The sequence below is a fragment of the Dama dama genome, chromosome 7 (assembly GCF_033118175.1).
Source record: "Dama dama isolate Ldn47 chromosome 7, ASM3311817v1, whole genome shotgun sequence".
NCBI classification, from domain to species: Eukaryota; Metazoa; Chordata; class Mammalia; order Artiodactyla; family Cervidae; genus Dama; species Dama dama.
In genome coordinates this window covers 22,079,337-22,098,519 of record NC_083687.1, presented here as the reverse complement: position 1 = coordinate 22,098,519, position 19,183 = coordinate 22,079,337, and the positions used below count along the sequence as shown (strand labels likewise).

Here is a 19,183-nt window from a genome sequence, read left to right as displayed (position 1 = left end):
TAGTGTAATTCACTTCTCCAGATCCCTAATCCATGAGTTTAGGATTGAGTCTCTAAGGGGCAGCATAGCCCTAGTGGCTACGATTGTCCCAGAGGGCTTTCCTGGTGGCTCAGATGGTAAAGAAAAGAATCTGCCTGCAATGCAGGAAACCTGAGTTCGATCCCTGGGTTGGAAAGATCCCCTGGAGAAGGGAATGGCTACACCCACTCCAGTGTTCTTGCCTGGAGAATTCCATGGACAGAGGAGCCTGGCAGGCTACAGTCCCTGGGGTCTCTCCAACAGTCAGACATGACTGAGCGACTTTCAAACGGCAGGTAGCCTAGTCGCTAAGATTGTGGGCACTGGAGCCAGGGGCCAGACTCCCAGGATTCAGCCCCAGCTCAACCAGTGACAATCTGTATGTCTCTAGCAAAGCTCCCCAACTAAATTGTGCCTTCATTTCCTCAAATGTGAAACAGTGAAAATAACAGATCTACTCCTTGGAGCTGGGGTGAGCATTGAATGCTTAGGTCCCTGAGAAGCCCTTAAAACAGTACTTGCCTTCCAAAGCAGTGACTAGACTTTAGCTACTATTATTTCTATTGCCTATTTAAGATTCACAGTGCACAAGTAAGTTTAATGAAAATGTTACAATGTCTGAGTTTCTTCATGGTGATGGAGATGACCATTGGCAGAGGCAAATCTGGGAAACCTTCCAATGAAGGAAATGCTTTCATGGAATTTGTGTGATGACCTGAGAACAGCCACAGTAGGTGGCCTTGGATGTAGCCATGATCTGACCTGGCACCGTCCATGTCAAATGTCAGTTCTCTGCATAGTTTTAGAGTATTGCAATATTTATACTGTTTTGGACTCAACCAAGATGCCCTTCAATAGGTAAGTGGATAAATGGATAAACCTACAGAGAATAGAGTATTAGTGCTTAAAAGAAATGAGCTATCAAGCCATGAAAAGACATGGAGGAACCATAAATGCATATTACTATGTGAAAGAAGCTAATATGAGCAGGCTACGTACTGTCTGATTCCAATTATGTGACATTTTGGAAAAGGCAAAACTATGAAGAAAGTGGAAAGATCACTGGTTGTTGGGGACTGGGCAGAGATTAGTAGACAGAACTTAGAGGATGTTTTAGGGGCATGAAAATACTCTGTGTGATATTGTAATGATAATAGATGTCATTATGCATTTGTCCAAAGCCACAGGGTTTACAACACCAAGAATGAATCCTAAGGTAAGCTATACACTTTAGATGATTATGATATCCATTTGGTTTCATCCTTGGTTAAAAAAAAAAAAAATGTACAGTTCTGGTAAGTGATGCTGACGACAATGGTGAAGGCTACGCAGATGTGGGGGTAAGGGTTATATGAGAAATTTCTGTACTCTCCTCTCAGTTTTATTGTAAACCTACAACTGCTCTTAAAAAATAAATTGTTTAAAAAAATTAAGCTGGGATTTGAACCAATGTGGTAAGAGTGTTGAACCCCAGAGTCCCTACTTCCAATTACTATTCTACCAGTAAGTATGTAAATCCCTTAGCATGCCTGAAATCGCAAACCTAAGAATAGCAAAAATCGTATCTTTCAGATTAAAGAAAAATGTTCTTTTCAGATTAAAGAAAGGTGATCTTTATTAGCATCAGTCTTGGTCACATAGCTCTGGTTTGACAATATTTCTTTTTTTTTTTTTTTTTTTTTGCTTTAAACAGACAGTCATGCAGGCTGTACTGGATCTCCTAGAGATGGAAGCAAATGAACAGAAGAGTCCCAATTATGGGCTGTTACTACTTTGGGCTTCTCTGTCAAATACTGTCCCTGTAAGTATGTTAGTAAAGGAAGGCATGCATTTCAGTCTGCTGTACTTTCAGTTTTTCCCTTCATTGTCCTTCCTTTCTTGTAATTTATTTATTTATTCATTTATTTTTGGCTGGGTCGCGTCTTTGTTGCTGTGCAGACTTTTCTCTAGTTGCAGAGGGCAGGGGCTACTCTCTAGTTGCAGTGCGTGGGCTTCTCATTGCAGTGGCTTCTCTTGCTTCGGAGCACGGGCTCCAGCATGCAGGCTTCAGCAGCTCCCAGACTCTAGAGCACAAGCTCAGAAGTTGTGGTGCTCGGGCTTCGTTGCTCCATGGCCTGTGGGATCTTCCTGGACCAGGGATGGTACCTGTATCACCTGCATTGGCAGGTGAATTCTTTACCACTGAGCCACTAGGGAATTTAAAAAAAAAATTTTTTTTTCCACTTGTTATGGGGAAGAAAATGACTGTCTTGGATTTGGTTGTGAGATAGGAAAACAAAACTGAGTGCCTAAGGAAATCTGTTATGATCACAAAGGAGGCACAGCAGAGATCCGAAGTACATTCTGTTCTTTGTAAGGCAGCATGTAAGAGCCTAAGGGAAAAATTTGCACTTTTGGGTCAGATGTGACACCACCGGTGTATGGAGCACTTTCTGTACTTTCCGAGTTGGGCAACATGCTTAATGTCGGTGCTGCAAAGAGGAGTAAGTCTTGACCCCTGCCATTTATTGGGGAGAGAGTGGATCAATGGGTAGTTCAGTTAAAATTGGGCCAAATCCAGGTATCCTAGCCACAGCATAGGATCTCATGGAGGTAACAGACTCTCTGATCCTCCATTCCCTTATTGGTAAAAAGGGATAGTAAAATTCCTAGTATGGTCCTATGTTTGAGCCTTTTAATAATCCATAACCCTCATTTCTCTACGAGATTATTGTGAGGATTCAGTGAGACAAACCAGCTGCTACCTAGGGATCATGAGTTCTTTGTCTTCCCTTGACCCCATTCTCCTTCTGTGTATCCTTCCTCTTGGCATGATGTAGACCTGGAAGCTTTCCCGTGAGTGGAGCTGGTGATGTTAGAACTCAACTACACTTCTAAAGAAAAAGGAGATTTTTTTTTTTTCCTTTTGCAGTCACAGATAAGATTTGTTACAGCAGAAGGATACAAAGCAAAATCAGCAAAGGGAAAAGGGAGATGGGGGCGGGGGGTGAAGTCCAGAGAGAACCAGGTACAAGCTTCCAAGAGTCTTCTCCCTGCAGAGTCACACAAGACATACATCATCCCTCCAACAATTAAGTTGTGACAAACTTTGGGAAGTGTTATGAACCAGGGAAGCTCATTAGAGACTCAGTGTCCAAGATTTTCTTGGGGGATTGATCACAAAAGCACCCTCTGCCTAGCATCATCAACATTCCAGACCCTCAGAAGGAAAGCAGGTGTTCCCTATAAGCCTTGTTGTTTGCACAGAAATGTAGTTGCACTGAGCCCTTCTTAGCAGTTCGGGTGGTGGGGATGAGAGCAGAGGTTTTTTTAACTGTTTCCTTTTAAAACTGCTATGAATTAGAATAAAGCTACAAGACTTGTCTGACACTTCATGATCGATGCACAACAGTCTCCTGTGTCAGGAGGATTTTATGTTAGCTTAAGCTGCACTTATATAATTTGAGAGTTTAAAGGTTAAACTTTTTATGTATTTGTTTTCTACTGAACTGGAACTTTTAACCCACCTGTAATGTTAAATGTATTCTTTTTTCTTCTAACAAATAGAAATAAGATGTGTTAAGTATTATTTATTTCTCCTTCCTCTGGTAAAAGTTGTGGAAGGCTAAGTATCAATATTTTGGTTTCCTGTAACCCATTATAAAGAAAGTGAAAGTTGCTCAGTCATGTCCAGCTCTTTGCGAGCCCATGGACTATAAGTCCATGGAATTCTCTAGGCCAGAATACTGAAGTGGGTAGCTGTTCCCTTCTCCAGGAGATCTTCCCAACCCAGGGATCGAACACAGGTCTCCCGCATTGCAGGTAGATTCCTTACCAGCTGAGCCACAACAAGGGAAGCCCAAGAATACTGGAGTGGGTAGCCTATCCCTTCTCCAGAGGATCTTCCCAACCCAGAAACCCAGCCAGGGTCTCCTGCATTGCAGGTGGATTCTGTAAAGAGCAGAAATAGAAATTTTGGCTTCTCTTTTCAAGTGTGTGTCAGTCACTAAAATATATATTTAATCTAGGGTAGGAGAAAGTAGAAAGTCTCCCTTTCCCTTTCTTTTTGTACCTCTAACACTATTCTCTGATTTTTCCTTATGCAATTCTTTTGGAAACTGATTAAGCTAGAGCAAAATTAAAAGGCAGATATCAAAAGCAACTCCCAAAGCAGCAACAAAACAGTCACTCCTGTCACAAGATTAATTTTCAAGATCTCATTAGAAAGGACCCCCTGGAAGAAAGGGACACAAAGCCCCATTGATCTGACCCAGGGGAAGTCAGATTTTTGGAATCTGTTCCTGGCACTGGTGTGAAAGAATTTAAATCAATGATTTCAGAAAGCAAGTGTCTGATGATCAGTGAAAGTTCCATCTTACTGGTTCTTGTTGGCGCTTCCAAGAGGCAGCTGGTGTGCAGGCAGAGATCCTGGCCTGGCTTTCGAGTCAAGTCCAATGCCTAATCACAGCACCATATGACAATGGGCCAATTGTTTAACTGCGAGCCGTAGTGTCCATATCTGTAAGATAGGATGAATGTTATCTGCCTCATAGGATATTGTGAGCATTGTGTTTTTAAGGAGTGGAAAGTGGCTTACAGTCCCTGGCTCAAAAAACATTCACTTTCTTTTCTTATAAAAAGCAACACCATGGTTTCAATTAGTCATTTTGTTTAGTGGCCCACTAATAATGAACTGCCTTGGCTTCCAAAACTTGACCTCTCAAATGCCCTAGGGTGGGAGTAGCTACTGCTGTCCCCAGCTTCTATAATCTCCCATCGTGGCCTGGAGAGCCTCCAAAAGCCCTGCCAGAGGTGTGGATTATGAGGCCTGTGCTTCCCTGGTGCCTAGATCACATCCTTCTCTGTGCTCTGTCTCAAGGGCCATGGAACTCAGAGCTGAGGCTTCAGACGGGCTTGGTGCAGGGCACCAGGGGGCTCTGTTATGAGACCCAAGTCTTGGTGAATTTCAGTGGACTAGTCCAAGATATTAACCACGATTTATGAAATGATTTCAACAGAAACCCATTTCCAAAGTCCAAGAAACTCCTGACTACCAAATAAACTTTTCAACAACATTGTTCCAAACCAATCTCAAAGTTGACGTTTTACCTTTTCAATCGGCTTCTCTGAAGCTCTTTCTAAACACTTTCAGTGGTGACCATCCCCTCACCCCTCCCCGTCCCACCCTCAATTCCCATAGCATTTATTGTCTGTACTATCTGCTGCCTGTATATTTAGCTCATTTTTTTCTCTTGTATCTCTCTCATACTTTTAAAAGACGTGAAAGTCCTTTGGGCAGGAAGTATGTCTTCTGTAAGTTTTGTGTTTACCATGGTTGGTAGAAGACTATCTGACCTGTTAAGAGAGATTACACCAGTATTTGTTAAGGGTTTCATTTGTTGGTTGGTTGGTTTTAATTTGGCTGTGCTGGGTCTTAGTTGTGGCACACGGGACCTTCGGTCTTGGTTGCGCCATGTAGAAGCCTTAGTTGCAGCATGAGAACTCTTAGTTGTGGCATGTGAGATCTGGTTCCCGGACCAGGGATCCAGTCTGGGCCTGCTGCATTGGGAGCTCCGAGTCTTAGCCACTGCATAACCAGGGATGACCCCTAGTAAGTCTAGCTCTGGATGGAAGAACAAATGAGGCTGAAAAACATGCTCAGTTCATCTTCTCCCTGACTCAACACACAGAGCTTTCTGCCCCATCTCTTCTTTCCTATCTTCTTACCTCTTTAGGATGATGGAAGGGCATGTTGGTGGATGCTTCAGAAGCTCAGTGAGCCCAGTGGCCCTTCCTCTTTTTCCCCAGCCCTCACCATGGACTTGACCCCTCTGAGAAAACATGAACTGGTACTTTTGGGAGCAGTTTTGAGCTTTTTTGCCAAATATGGTGCACAACAGTCCCAAGGTCACGTATTCTTATTTGTTGACTCAGTAATGTATATAAGTGGACTTCCCTGTGGCTCAGATGGTAAAGCGTCTGCCTACAATGCAGGAGACCCGGGTTTGATCCCTGGGTTGGGAAGATCCTCTGGAGAGGGAAATGGCAACCCACTCCAGTACTCTTGCCTGGAAAATCCCATGGATGGAGGAGCCTGTTGGGCTACAGTCCATGGGGTCACAAAAAAAAAAAAAAAAAAGAGTCAGACATGACTGAGTGACTTCACTTCTAATGTATATAAACTTCTTACCATTGTTCTTCTATGTGCCTTTCTTTTCTAAAAGAGTAATTTTTTTATTTAAAAGATTTTATGTAGAATATAGTATAGGTTTTTAGAAGAAAATCTGTTAAGAGGCATCAAACACAGTAACTAACACCACTGTACAACCATTTATAGTTTAACTGAATTCCTTGAGGATGCTTTAAAAATAAGTAATAGCCAATTTTAGTCAATCTCTAAAACTCTAATTAACCACATAAAACTTTAAACCCCTCTTTTGTATAACTGAAAATCTATGCAGTATCACTAAGATATATTTTTCCCCCACTTGAACTCTGAGTCTTTAATTAACAAGTCTTACTGTATAGCATAGGGAACTATATTCAATATCCTGTATAAACCTTAATGGAAGAAATATGAAAATATATGTAATATTGTATTAATTTCTGATGTACGGCAAAATGATTTAGTTGTATATACATATATATACATGCTTCCCAGGTTGACCAGTGTTGAAGAATCCACCTGCCAAGCAAGACACACAAGAGACACAGGTTCGATCCCTGGGTTGGGAAGATCCCCTAGAGGAGGAAATGGCCACCCACTCCAGTATTCTTTTTTTTTTTTTTTTCATTTATTTTTATTAGTTGGAGGCTAATTACTTTACAATATTGTAGTGGTTTTTGCCATACATTGACATGAATCAGCCATGGATTTACATGTGTTCCCCATCCCGATCCCCGCTTCCACCTCCCTCTCCATCCCATCCCTCTGGGTCTTCCCAGTGCACCAGCCCTGAGCACTTGTCTCATGTATCCAACCTGGGCTGGTGGTCTGTTTCACCCTTGATAATATACATGTTTTGATGCTATTCTCTCAAAACATCCCACCCTCGCCTTCTCCCACAGAGTCCAAAAGTCTGTTCTGTACATCTGTGTCTCTTTTTCTGTTTTGCATATTGGGTTATCGTTACCATCTTTTTAAATTCCATATATATGCGTCAGTATACTGTATTGGTCTTTATCTTTCTGGCTTACTTCACTCTGTATAATGGGCTCCAGTTTCATCCATCTCATTAGAACTGATTCAAATGAATTCTTTTTAATGGCCGAGTAATATTCCATGGTGTATATGTACCACAGCTTCCTTATCCATTTGTCTGCTGATGGGCATCTAGGTTGCTTCCATGTCCTGGCAATTATAAACAGTGCTGCGATGAACATTGAGGTGCACATGTCCACTCCAGTATTCTTGCCTGGAGAATCCCATGAGCAGAGGAGCCTGGTGGGCTACAGTCCATGGAGTTGCAAAGAGCCAGACAAACTGAAGCGACTGAGCATGCACTCACCCACATGTAGACATATATATACAAATATATATAACTAAATCACTTTGCTGTACAGCAGAAATTAATTCAACATTATAAATCGATTTACTTCAATATAATAAATTTTTTTAAAAGATGGATTGAGTATGGAGTGGCTATTAATTAAATCCAGTAATTCCAGTAATTAAGTACTTCCCCTTATAGATAATGTAGAACGGGCCCATGTCGGGAGAAGGCGATGAGAGTTCGCTGAGCATGTTTCCTCTAAAAATGAACTAGTTGATATCTTGGGTCAGTGTTTCCTAATCCAGAATACACCACAGAAAGTAGGTCTTGGGACTGTAGAGGCCTCGGTTCTCCGTTCACTTGTTTCTGTAAAAAGCACCATGTTTATCCCCACAGTACCAGTTTACTGTCGAAGGGGACAGCAATGAGTAGGATGAAATTTGGTTTTGTCCAAGCACTTCCCTGGTGGCTCAGTCAATAAAGAGTCCGCCTGCAATGCAGGAGACCTGAGTTCTATCCCTGGGTTGGGAAGATCCTCTGGAGGAGGGCATGGCAACCCACTCCAGTATTCTTGCTTGGAGAATTCCCATGGACAGAGGAGCCTGGCAGGCTGCAGTCCATGGGCTCACAAAGAGTCAGACAGGACTGAGCGACCAAGCGGAAGCACTTCTTTTCAATTGCTTGCTCTTCCTCTTCTGACCACAGAGGGGAGCACTGGGATCATTTAAAGATGCTTAGCATTCTCTCATGACAGACAAAAAAACTTAAATGACACCAAGTGTTGTCTGAGTCTTTTCAGGATTGGTTTTCCTAGATGAATTATTTCACAATATGTGTTTACCGAAAAAAAAAAAAAAAAAGGATGAAAGGGAAACTCAAGCTTCTTTTAATGATTTGGTATGTTTTCTTTAATGTGTAATCTAAAATAGAAGCAAAAACATCTACCTGAACTAAAGGAAAAAAAAATTTTTTTTTTTTTTCAATTGAATTGTAGTTTATTTGGGGCTTCCCAGGTCGCTCAGTGGATGAAAATCTGCCTGCAAAGATGCTGGAGATGTGGGTTCAACCTCTGGTCGAGAAGATCCCCTCTAGGAGGTCTTGGCAACCCACTCCAGTAGTTTATTTACTATATTGTGTATAGTTTTAGGTGTACAGCAGAGTGATTCAGTATTTTTTCAGCATATACTTCATTATATGTTATTACATGATAATGGGTATAATTTCCTGTGCTGTCCAGTACATCCTTATTGCTTATCTATTTTGGTAGTTTGTATCTGTTAATCCCAGACCCCTAAGTTGTCCTTCCACCGTCTCTCTCCCTTTGTTAGCCACAATTTTGTCTTCTATATCTATGAGTATGTTTCTGTTTTTCCTGTACATTCATTTGTGTTTTTTTCGTTGTTTTTTTTTAGATTCTACATATAGGTGATATCATACAGTATTTGCCTTTCTCTGTCTGACTTACTTCACTAAGCACAATATTCTCTAGGTCCGTCAGTGTTGCTGCAAATGGCAGTATTTCATTCTTTTTATGGCTGAGTAATATTCTATGGCATATATGTACTACATCTTCTTAATCCAATCATCTCTTAATGGGTGATTGCGTTGCTTCCATGTCTTGGCTATAGTAAATGATGCTGCTATCAACATTGGGGTACATGTATTTTTTTGAATTAGTATCTTCATATTTTCTGGATATATACCCAGGAATGAAATTGTTGGTTCATGTGGTAGTTCTAGTTTTAGTTTTATAAGGAACCTCTATAATGTTTTCCATAGTGGCTGCATCAATTTACTTTCCCAGCAGCAGTGTACAAGGGTTTCATGTCCTCCACATCCTCTCCAGCATTTGTTATTTGTAGACTTTTCGATGACAGTCATTCTGACCAGTGTGAGGGGTTGTTTCATTGTGGTTTTGATTATCATTTCTCTAGTAATTAGTAATGTTGAGCATCTTGTTTGTGTGCTTGTTAGCCATCTGTATGTCTTTGATGTATAGCAGTATAATTTTATTGGTTGGTGGTATTTTGTTGGTTGTGGTATTTTATAATACCATGATGAGTAAAGATGTGAAATGATTTTGTTTGGCCTAGAGTGAGAACTTGCAAACATACTGTGTTCAGTAATACTCTATAAACTTACACGCCTCCTTGCTCAATAGGGTATGAAAGAACCCTATTTTTGGTATTGAGTTTATGAGATTTTAGGTATAGTTTCTGAGGCTTAAAATTACTGTGTTTCATTTGCAGAATATATGATTTGCTAATTTGTATTTCAAAGAGATTGAATCTTTAAAAATATCTTTGCTTTCGACTAACTTGCCTAAGTGTTGTAATTTGTTATTTCTAAAATTCTAATATGTGCTGGTATAATATTTTATATTGTATATTAATAAAATTAAAAATCCTGATTTTCCCATTTTATTTGTAGTGAAGATAGTTTACTCCGTATAAACAATATAGTAAAACTATAGTGGCAGAATAAAATTGTAAAGCTAACCCCTCAGAGATAATATAACATCTCTTTGTTCATAACATCTAGTTGTTTTCAAAGATACTCTTTACTAACATGCTTTTAACTTAAATATTTTAACTGTTTGGCTAATACTGTGTATTCTTTTGTTCACCTTCAAAGAAGGTTATACTTTTTGACACATATTTTTCTTTTTAAGGTTGCATTTTGGACATTTGCATTTGTCCTGTCTCATCCCAATATCCACAGGACCATTATGGAAGGCATATCATCTGTGTTTGGCACAGCAGGTACTAACACTGAATTAAATGGCATAATTGCAGGGACATTTAATAATGTGTGCTTGTCACACATTCCGGGCAAAGTTAAATGCCCCTAATTTAATAGAATTTCAAAATAATCCCAGTTGAACACAATTTATATGTTTCAAAATATAAGTTGATCAGGTAGAATCTTAGAATTTAATCAAGGATTTTAGAATTCATCTGGACCAACTCCCTTGTTTCCAAATAATGAAACAGAGAGATTATAATTTGCCCAACTTTCCTGTTTAAACACAAGTGTAATACACAGGGCTTTTCTTCTAATCTCCTGGACCGTTGCCTCAACTGAACTCCAAGTCCATAGTTTTGGAATTCAGGATTTTCCAGATTTGATAAAAGTAATATGGTACATATTCTTTATACTACTTAACAGTACTAATGGGATATGGATGTTAGTTCCAAAGGAACTTTTAAAATGTTATAATTTTTAAAGGTTCTGTGGCTTTGAACTGCCGGTAGAGATTTCTACTTTGCCATTTTGGTTCAGATTTGGGCTCATCAGTTGTCATCTGTTTTAAAAAGCAGAAGCTTGAGTGGAGAAAATTCCAATCCTTGTTTATTCACCATAATTTTACCTGTTTGAGAGTAGATTTAGAAAAAAACTTTAATATGTCAAATTATGTATTCTAATGTAAAAAAAAATCAATAAATGACTTGGTACTCTTGGAAGAACACAAAATAATAGTAGGGCAAAATGGTGTGATGACAATTAATAGTTATTCCCTTCTCCCCTTTGTGATTGCTGAAAATATTTTATTTGGATTTTTAAACTTATTTTGACTACTTCCTTTCAAGTTAAGCCAAAAATCAAATTGGCTTGGCCACATGGATATAGAAGCTGTATTGCCTCTGAGATTTGAGTGTGAATTGGGCACTGCTAGGTCGTATTTCATGGAAGTGATGAGCATTAGAATCATTGAGTCCCGACAACTCTGACAAGTTAGATTCTGGAGATATGACATTGGTGGACGTAAGACAAGATGACTTGTGTTTATGGAGCTTATATCTGCAAAGCTAACAGAAATGTGCGTGCCTGCGTGTCTATAGATGACAAAGGGAATGCATCCTTGATCATCACATACTCTCCTTTATCTTGCCAGAGACTTCTCCTGACACAGTGTTCTCCAAATTCCTGGTCTTTCAGAAATAAAAAGGTAGTATGGGTGGTGGTTGGGATAATATAAGAAGCCTATCTGACCCAAAGGCCACAATAGAAGCATAATATTAATCAAAATTTTTACTGCGTTTGAATCTTGAACTCTAAAATGCCGTTCTAAAGGAGAAAGACAAAATCTTGTGTCTTTTTCTATATTCCTGTTTTAGAACCTGTTATTCTCCTCTAACACGCTTCCCAGATGGTGCTAGTGGTAAAGAACCCTCCTGCCAGTGTAGGAGATATAAGAGATGCAGGTTCGATCCCTGGGTTAGGAAGATCCCCTGGAGGAGGGCGTGGCAACCCACTCCAGTATTCTTGCTTGGAAAATCCCATGGACAGAGGAGCCTGGTGGGCTACAGTCCATACGGTCACACAGAATCGGACAAGACTGAAGCAACTTAGCATGAACACATTCCCCTCTAACAGAAAAAAAAAAAAAATCTTCAAATAGGTACCAGTGCACTAACTATATTATGTCAGTGCTCTCAGTTTATGAGACTCTTGTAGAATTGAAATTACTCTAAAATGCATCAAACATTTTTTGCCATGCTTATACAGAAGCAGTTCGTGTCAATTCATGAATGTGATATAGCAGTTCAAGAATTTAGATGATGGGAGAGGAAGCCACAGGTCTTTGGAAGTTGGTATCAGGGGAGATACCCATATGCCCAAACAAAGGATTCTGACAAAGGAAGAACATTAAAAGTAGATGAAATAACCTGACATAGTACGACATTTCTCCGATTTTTATGCTTTTTTCTATTAGAAGATTGCCTTTTCCTTCTTTGAAGATGTCTTTGGTGAATTTCCAGCTCAGAATCTCACTAGCCTCACCACTAGAGCCCACCTCAGACATTTTCCCCAACTTTCTTATACAATAAGTCTTAGGGAAAAGCTGCTATTGAATACTTGGTCCTTTATGTCTGGCTTCTTTCATTTGGTATGTTATATTTTGTATGATGATGTTTTAGATTAGCTGATTTTCATGTTTCAACCCCCTTGCATTCCTGAGATAAATCTTTAGTCATAGTGTATAATTCATATAAAACATGATTTTTCTATATGTTGCTGGATTCAGTATGTTAGTATTTTGTTGAGGAATTTTGCATCTTTATTAATAAGATATATTGATTTATAGTTTTCTTTCTTGTGATATCTTTGTCTAGTTTTGCTATCAGAATCAGTTCAGTTCAGTCCCTCAGTTATGTCTGACTCTTTGCGACCTGTGGACTGCAGCACGCCAGGCTTCCCTGTCCATCACCCACTCCCCGAGCTTACTCAAACTCATGTCCATCAAGTTGATGATGCCATCCAGCCATCTCATCCTCTGTCGTCCCCTTCTCCCACCTTCAATCTTTCCCAGCATCAGGGTCTTTTTCAAAGAGTCAATTCTTCACACTGGGTAGCCAAAATATTGGAGTTTCAGCTTCAGCATCAGTCCTTCCAATGAATATTCAGGACTGATTTCCTTTAGGATGAACTGATTGGATCTCCTTGCAGTCCAAGGGACTCTCAAGAGTCTTCTCCAACACTACAGTTCAAAAGCATCAATTCTTCAGCGCTCAGCTTTCTTTATAGTCCAACTCTCACATCCATACATGACTACTGGAAAAACCAGAGCCTTAACTAGATGGACCTTTGCTGGCAAAGTAATGTCTCTGCTTTTTAATATGCTGTCTAGGTTTGTTATAGCTTTTCTTCCAAAGAGCAAGCGTCTTTTAATTTCATGGCTACAGTTACTGTCTGCAGTGACTTTGGAGCCCAAGAAAATAAAGTCTGTCACTGTTTCCATTGTTTCCCCATCTACATGCCATGAAGTGATGGGACCAGATGCCATGATCTTAGTTTTTTGAATGTTGAGTTTTAAGCCAACTTTTTCACTCTCCTCTTTCACTTTCATCAAGAGGCTCTTTAGTGGCTCTTTGCTTTCTGGCATGAGGGTGGTATCATCTGCATATCTGAGGTTATTGATATTTCTCCCGACAATCTTGATTCCAGCTTGTGCTTCATCCAGCCCGCTGTTTCTCATGATGTACTCTGCTACTAGTTTAGTGGGTAAAGCATCCGCCTGCAATGCAGGAGACCTGGGTTTGATCCGTTCGTCAGGAAGATCCCCTGGAGAAGGAAATGGCAACCCACTCCAGTATCCTTGCCTGGAAAATTCCATGGACAGAGGAGCCTGGGGCTATAGTCCATGGGGTCACAAACAGCTGGACACAACTGAGTGACTAAAACATACACTCTGCATACAAGTTAAGTAAGCAGGGTGACAATATACAGCCTTGACATACTCCTTTCCCAATTTGGAACTGGTCTGTTGTTCCATGTCCAGTTCTAACTGTTGCTTCTTGACCTGCATACAGATTTCTCAGGAGGCAGGTCAAGTAGTCTGGTATTTCCATCTCCTTCAGAATTTTCCACAGTTTGTTGTGATCCACACAATCAAAGGCTTTGGCATAGTCAATAAAGCAGAAGCAGATGTTTTTCTGGAACTCTAGCTTTTTTGATGAAAATTGATCTCTGGTTCCTCTGCCTTTCTAACTCCAGTTTGAACATCTGGAAGTTCACAGTTCACATACTGTTGAAGCCTGGCTTGGAGAATTTTGAGCATTACTTTGCTAGCATGTGAGATGAGTGTAATTGTGCAGTAGTTTGAACATTCTTTGGCATTGCCTTTCTTTGGGATTGGAATGAAAACTGACCTTTTCCAGTCCTGTGGCCACTGCTGAGTTTTCCAAATTTGCTGACATATTGAATGCAGCATTTTCACAGTATCATCTTGTAGGATTTGAAATAGATGAACTGGAATTCCATCACCTCCACTAGCTTTGTTCGTAGTGATGCTTCCTAAGGCCCACTTGACTTCGCATTCCAGGATGTCTTGCTCTACGTGGGTGATCACACCATTGTGGTTATATAGGTTGTGAAGATCTATTTTGTATAGTTCTGTGTATTCTTGCCACCTCTTCTTAATATCTTATGCTTCTGTTAGGTCGATACTATTTCTGTCCTTTATTGAGCCCATCTTTGCATGAAATGTTCCCTTGGTATCTCTAATTTTCTTGAAGAGATCTCTAGTCTTTCCCTTTCTGTTGTTTTCATCTATTTCTTTGCATTGATCACTGAGGAAGGCTTTCTTATCTCTCCTGGCTATTCTTTGGAACTCTGCATTCAAATAGGCATATCTTTCCTTTTCTCCTTTGCCTTTAGCTTTTCTTTTCTCAGCTATTTGTAAGTCCTCCTCAGACAACCATATTTCCTTTTTGCATTTCTTTTTCTTGGGTATGGTCTTGATCACTGCCTCTTGTACAATGTCACGAACCTCTGTCCATAGATCTTCAGGCATTCTGTCTATCAGATCTAATCCCTTGAATCTGTTTCTCACTCCCACTGTATAATCATAAGGGATTTGATTTAAGTCATACCTGAATGGTCTAGTGGTTTTCCCTAGTTTCTTCAATTTCAGTCTAAATTTGGCAATAAGGTGTTCATGATCTGAGCCACAGTCAGCTCCCGGTCTTGTTTTTGCTGACTGCATAGAGCTTCTCCATCTTTGACTGCAAAGAATATAATCAGTCTGATTTCGGTATTGACCATCTGGTGATGTCTATGTGTAGAGTCTTCTCTTGTGTTGTTCGAAAAGGGTGTTTGCTATGACCAGTGTGTTCTCTTGGCAAAACTGTGTTAGCCTTTGACCTGCTCCATTTTGTACTTCAAGGCCAAGCTTGCCTGTTACTCCAGGTATCTCCTGACTTCCTACTTTTGCGTTCTAGTCCCCTATAATGAAAAGGACATCTTTTTTGGGTGTTAGTTCTAGAAGGTCTTGTAGGTCTTCATAGAACTGTTCAGCTTCTTCAGCATTAGTGGTTGGGGCATAGACTTGGATTACTGTGATATTGAATGTTTGCCTTGGAAACAAAGAGAGATCATTCTGTCATTTTTGAGATTGTATTCAAGTACTGCATTTCAGACTCTTTTGTTGTCTATGACAGCTACTCCATTTCTGCTAAGGAATTCTTGCCCACAGTAGTAGATATAATCGTCATCTGAGTTAAATTTGCCCATTCCAGTCCATTTTAGTTTGCTGATTCCTAAAATGTCAATGTTCACCCTTGCCATCTCTTGTTTGACCACTTCCAATTTGCCTTGATTCATGGACCTAACATTCCAGGTTCCTACGCAATGTTGCTCTTTATAGCATCGGACTTTACTTCCATCACCAGTCACATCCACAACTGGGTGTTGTTTTTGCTTTGGTTCCATCTCTTCATTCTTTCTGGAATTATTTCTTCACTGATCTCCAGTAGTATATTAGGCACGTACCGCCCTCGGTAGTTCATCTTTCAGTGTCCTATCTTTTTGCCTTTTCATACTGTTCATGGGGTTCTCAAGGCAAGAATGCTGAAGTGGTTTGTCATTCCCTTCTCCAGTGGACCATGTTTTGCCAGAACTCTCCAGCATGACCCGTCCATTTTGGGTGGCCCTACACAGCATGGCTCATAGTTTCACTGAGTTAGACAAGGCTGGGGTCCATGTGATCAGAATGGTTAGTTTCTTGTGATTGTGGTTTTCATTCTGTTTGCCCTCTGATGGAGAAGGATAAGAGGCTTATGGAATCTTCCTGATGGGGAAGACTGACTGAGGGAGAAACTGGGTCTTGTTCTGATGGGCGGGGCCATGCTCAGTAAATCTTTAATACTGTTTTCTGCCGATGGGTGGGGCTGTGTTCGCTCCCTGTTGTTTGACCTTAGGCCGAACTATGGTGGAGATAATGAAGATAATTGCAGCCTCCTTCAAAAGGCCCCATGTAGGCCCTGCTGCATTCAGTGCCCCCAGCCCTGCAGCAGACTGCCACCAACCCATGCCTCCACCAGAGACTCCTGAACACTCACGGGCAAGTCTGGGTCAGTCTCTTATGGGGTCACCACTCCTTTCTCCTGGGTCCTGGTGGGCATAAGGTTTTGTTTGTGCCCTCCAAGAGTCTGTTTCCCCAGTCCTGTGAAAGTTCTGGAGGCTCTTTGATGGGGTTAATGGCGACCTCCTCCAAGAAGGCTTATGCCATACACAGGTGTACTTTACCCACAGCCCCTGACCCTGCAGCAGGCCACTGCTAACCCGTATCACCACAGGAGACACTCAGACACAGTTCTGGCCCAGTCTCTGTGGGGTCTCTGGGTCCTGGTGCGTACAAGGTTTGTTTGAACCCTCTGAGCATCTCTGGTGGGTATGGGTTTGATTCTAAATGCAGTTTCGCCCCTCCTACCATCTGGCTGGGGCTTCTCCTTTGCCCTTGGATGTGGGGTATCTTTTTTTGGTGGTATCCAACATTCTCCTGTCGATGGTTATTCAGCAGTGAGTTGTAATTTTGGAGTTCTCGCCGGAGAAGATGAGTGCATGTCCTTCTACTCTGCCATCTTGGAAAGTATCAGAATAATTTGGCTTTATAGAATGACTGCAGAATATTCCTCTCTCTTATATTTTTTTGAAAGAGTTTGGCAACCTTTTAGCTACACTGACCATGAAAAAAGAAAGAGGACACAAATGACTAAAACCATGAATGAGGGAGATGTTTTCCCAGTGAACTTAAAGATATAAAGAAGATTATAGGGAAAAATAATCTGACCATGCCTACACACACACACACACACACACACACACACACAGGTAAGTAAGTAAGTGTCAGTCGCTCAGTCGTGCCCAACCCTTTGCAACTCCATGGACTGCAGCCCACCAGGCTCCTCTGTCCATGAGATTTTCCAGGCAAGGATACTGGAATGGGTTGCCATTTCCCTCTCAAGGGAATCTTCCCGACCCAGGGTCTCGTGCACTTCAGGCAGATTCTTTACCAATTGAGCTGCAAGGGAAGCCATATATCTATATATATATATAGATATATATATATATGTAGTAAATTGGTTACCACAATAAATTTAGTTAAGTAAATTTATTTACTTAGTAAGTAAATAAGTAAGTAAGTCCAGTATTTGAGTTTCTTCAGGAACAGGTTCTGCTGATTGCCTTTTCCCTGTATGGTCTATATATTCTTGTTACCTGTCACATTTCATATTTTTGTCGTGTGTCTTGCAATTTTTTGTTGAAACTGAGCATTTTAAATAATATACCGTGGTAACCCTGGAAATCAGATTTTCCTCTCTGCTCAGAGTCTTTTATTTTTTTCATTGCCACTTGTTATTTTTCCTTGTTTGTTCACAGAAGTAAACTCCAAAAATATTTGATGTTGTTAAATGTTATGTGAAAAAGAAAAGAGCAGATTAGGTATGATCAGGAGTGCCAGAGCTGGAGAAAAGTGAAAGTGGCTCAGTCATGTCTGACTCTTTGCGACCCCATGGACTATACAGTCCATGGAATTCTCCAAGCCAGAATACTAGAGTGGGTAGCCTATCCCTTCTCCAGTGGATCTTCCCAACCCAGGAATGGAACCCGGGTCTCCTAGATTGTAGGCAGATTGTTTACAAAATGAACTATCAGGGAAGCCCAGAAGGAGGTGGTAGCATTAAATAGTTGGATCAGAGCTGACCTTCCTGTAAAGGTGAGATTTGAGTAAGGACTTAAAGATGGTTAGGAGTTAGGAGTTAGCACATATCTGGAGGAGAAGCCTGTTAGATATTGCAGGTGTGGCCTCACTGCGTTCTCACAAAGTTCTTGCAGGCATTCACTTTGGGTCCTGTTTAGACTGTGTTTTCTTTTTTCTTTTTTTAGACTCTGTTTTCAAGCAGTTTTCTTTTCTGATTTAGGATCCCCACTGTGAGTGTCTGCCTGAGAGCAGAAGGTCATTCCATCTTAAAAACAGACAATAGCAAATAAAAGTGCATTTAAATTGTTACCTGGTTGCATTTGACCCTTTTCACCTCTTGTTTTGATTTGGGGTAGCATACAACAGCACATTGGTTTGTTTTTTGTGATTTTTTTGGCCTGTGTATTTTATTTTTTGTTCTTGGTGGCCATTCAGTGGTATTGCATGTTTAGTTGAGGGGGAAATGTAGTAAATTTTTTTCTGTTAATTTAAAAGAAATCAGATTAATTAACAGAAATACACCTGCATAGAAATAATTCCATAAAACATCAGGAATTGTTTTTTTGTCTTACATAAAAATCATGATTTGTGGATCATAAAAGACACACTACAATATTTTCATTGGATTGCAATTTTTGTTTGAAAATTTGATTCACGCCTTTCTACCCTGTCACTTAGTAATTATGTGACTTTGGATAAAAGAGAAAAGTTACTCAGAGCCAACCAATAACATTTCTTGATACCACTGAGTCCTGGTTTAGCAGCAATTCTGCCTGGGGACAGACCAACACTATCAAGTGACCAGATGCTATTACCTGGCGACACTGACTCAGTGGCCACAGTCATCATGTACTGGTGAGAAAGGATTTTCTCTCATATTTATTAACAAGCATAAAAACTAGCAGAGTGATAAATGAGGCTCAGGTCCTATGGTGGTGTTCTGGGCAAATTTGATGTCATTTGCATCATTTTAATTAATTAAATTTAATGGCATTGAAACATATTTATTCTTGAGGTCTTCTCTCTAGTCACCTCTTACCCATATTATAACATGTGTGAAATTTTTATCTGCTTGGATGTGTCCCAATATCTTCTTGTCTAACCTAAAATAACATTCTTGGAGGATTCCATCATGGTATATCAAAGACCTGAGTCCCTCCAGCTAACTGAAGAAGCTTATTCTCATCACCGCTCTACAGCCTGCCAG

General features: G+C 40.4%; 1 protein-coding gene across 2 annotated transcripts in view; it reads left to right on the top strand.

Moving 5' to 3' along the window:
• The window catches only part of LOC133059564 (24-hydroxycholesterol 7-alpha-hydroxylase), an 82,715-nt gene that overhangs the window by 21,861 nt on the left and 41,671 nt on the right, over positions 1 to 19,183 (top strand). For both annotated transcript variants that reach the window (XM_061146866.1, XM_061146865.1), the window contains exons 6-7: positions 1,712 to 1,819; positions 10,162 to 10,252. In XM_061146866.1, the coding sequence (XP_061002849.1) occupies positions 1,712 to 1,819; positions 10,162 to 10,252 (199 nt within the window). The remainder of the gene's footprint in view (positions 1 to 1,711; positions 1,820 to 10,161; positions 10,253 to 19,183) is intronic.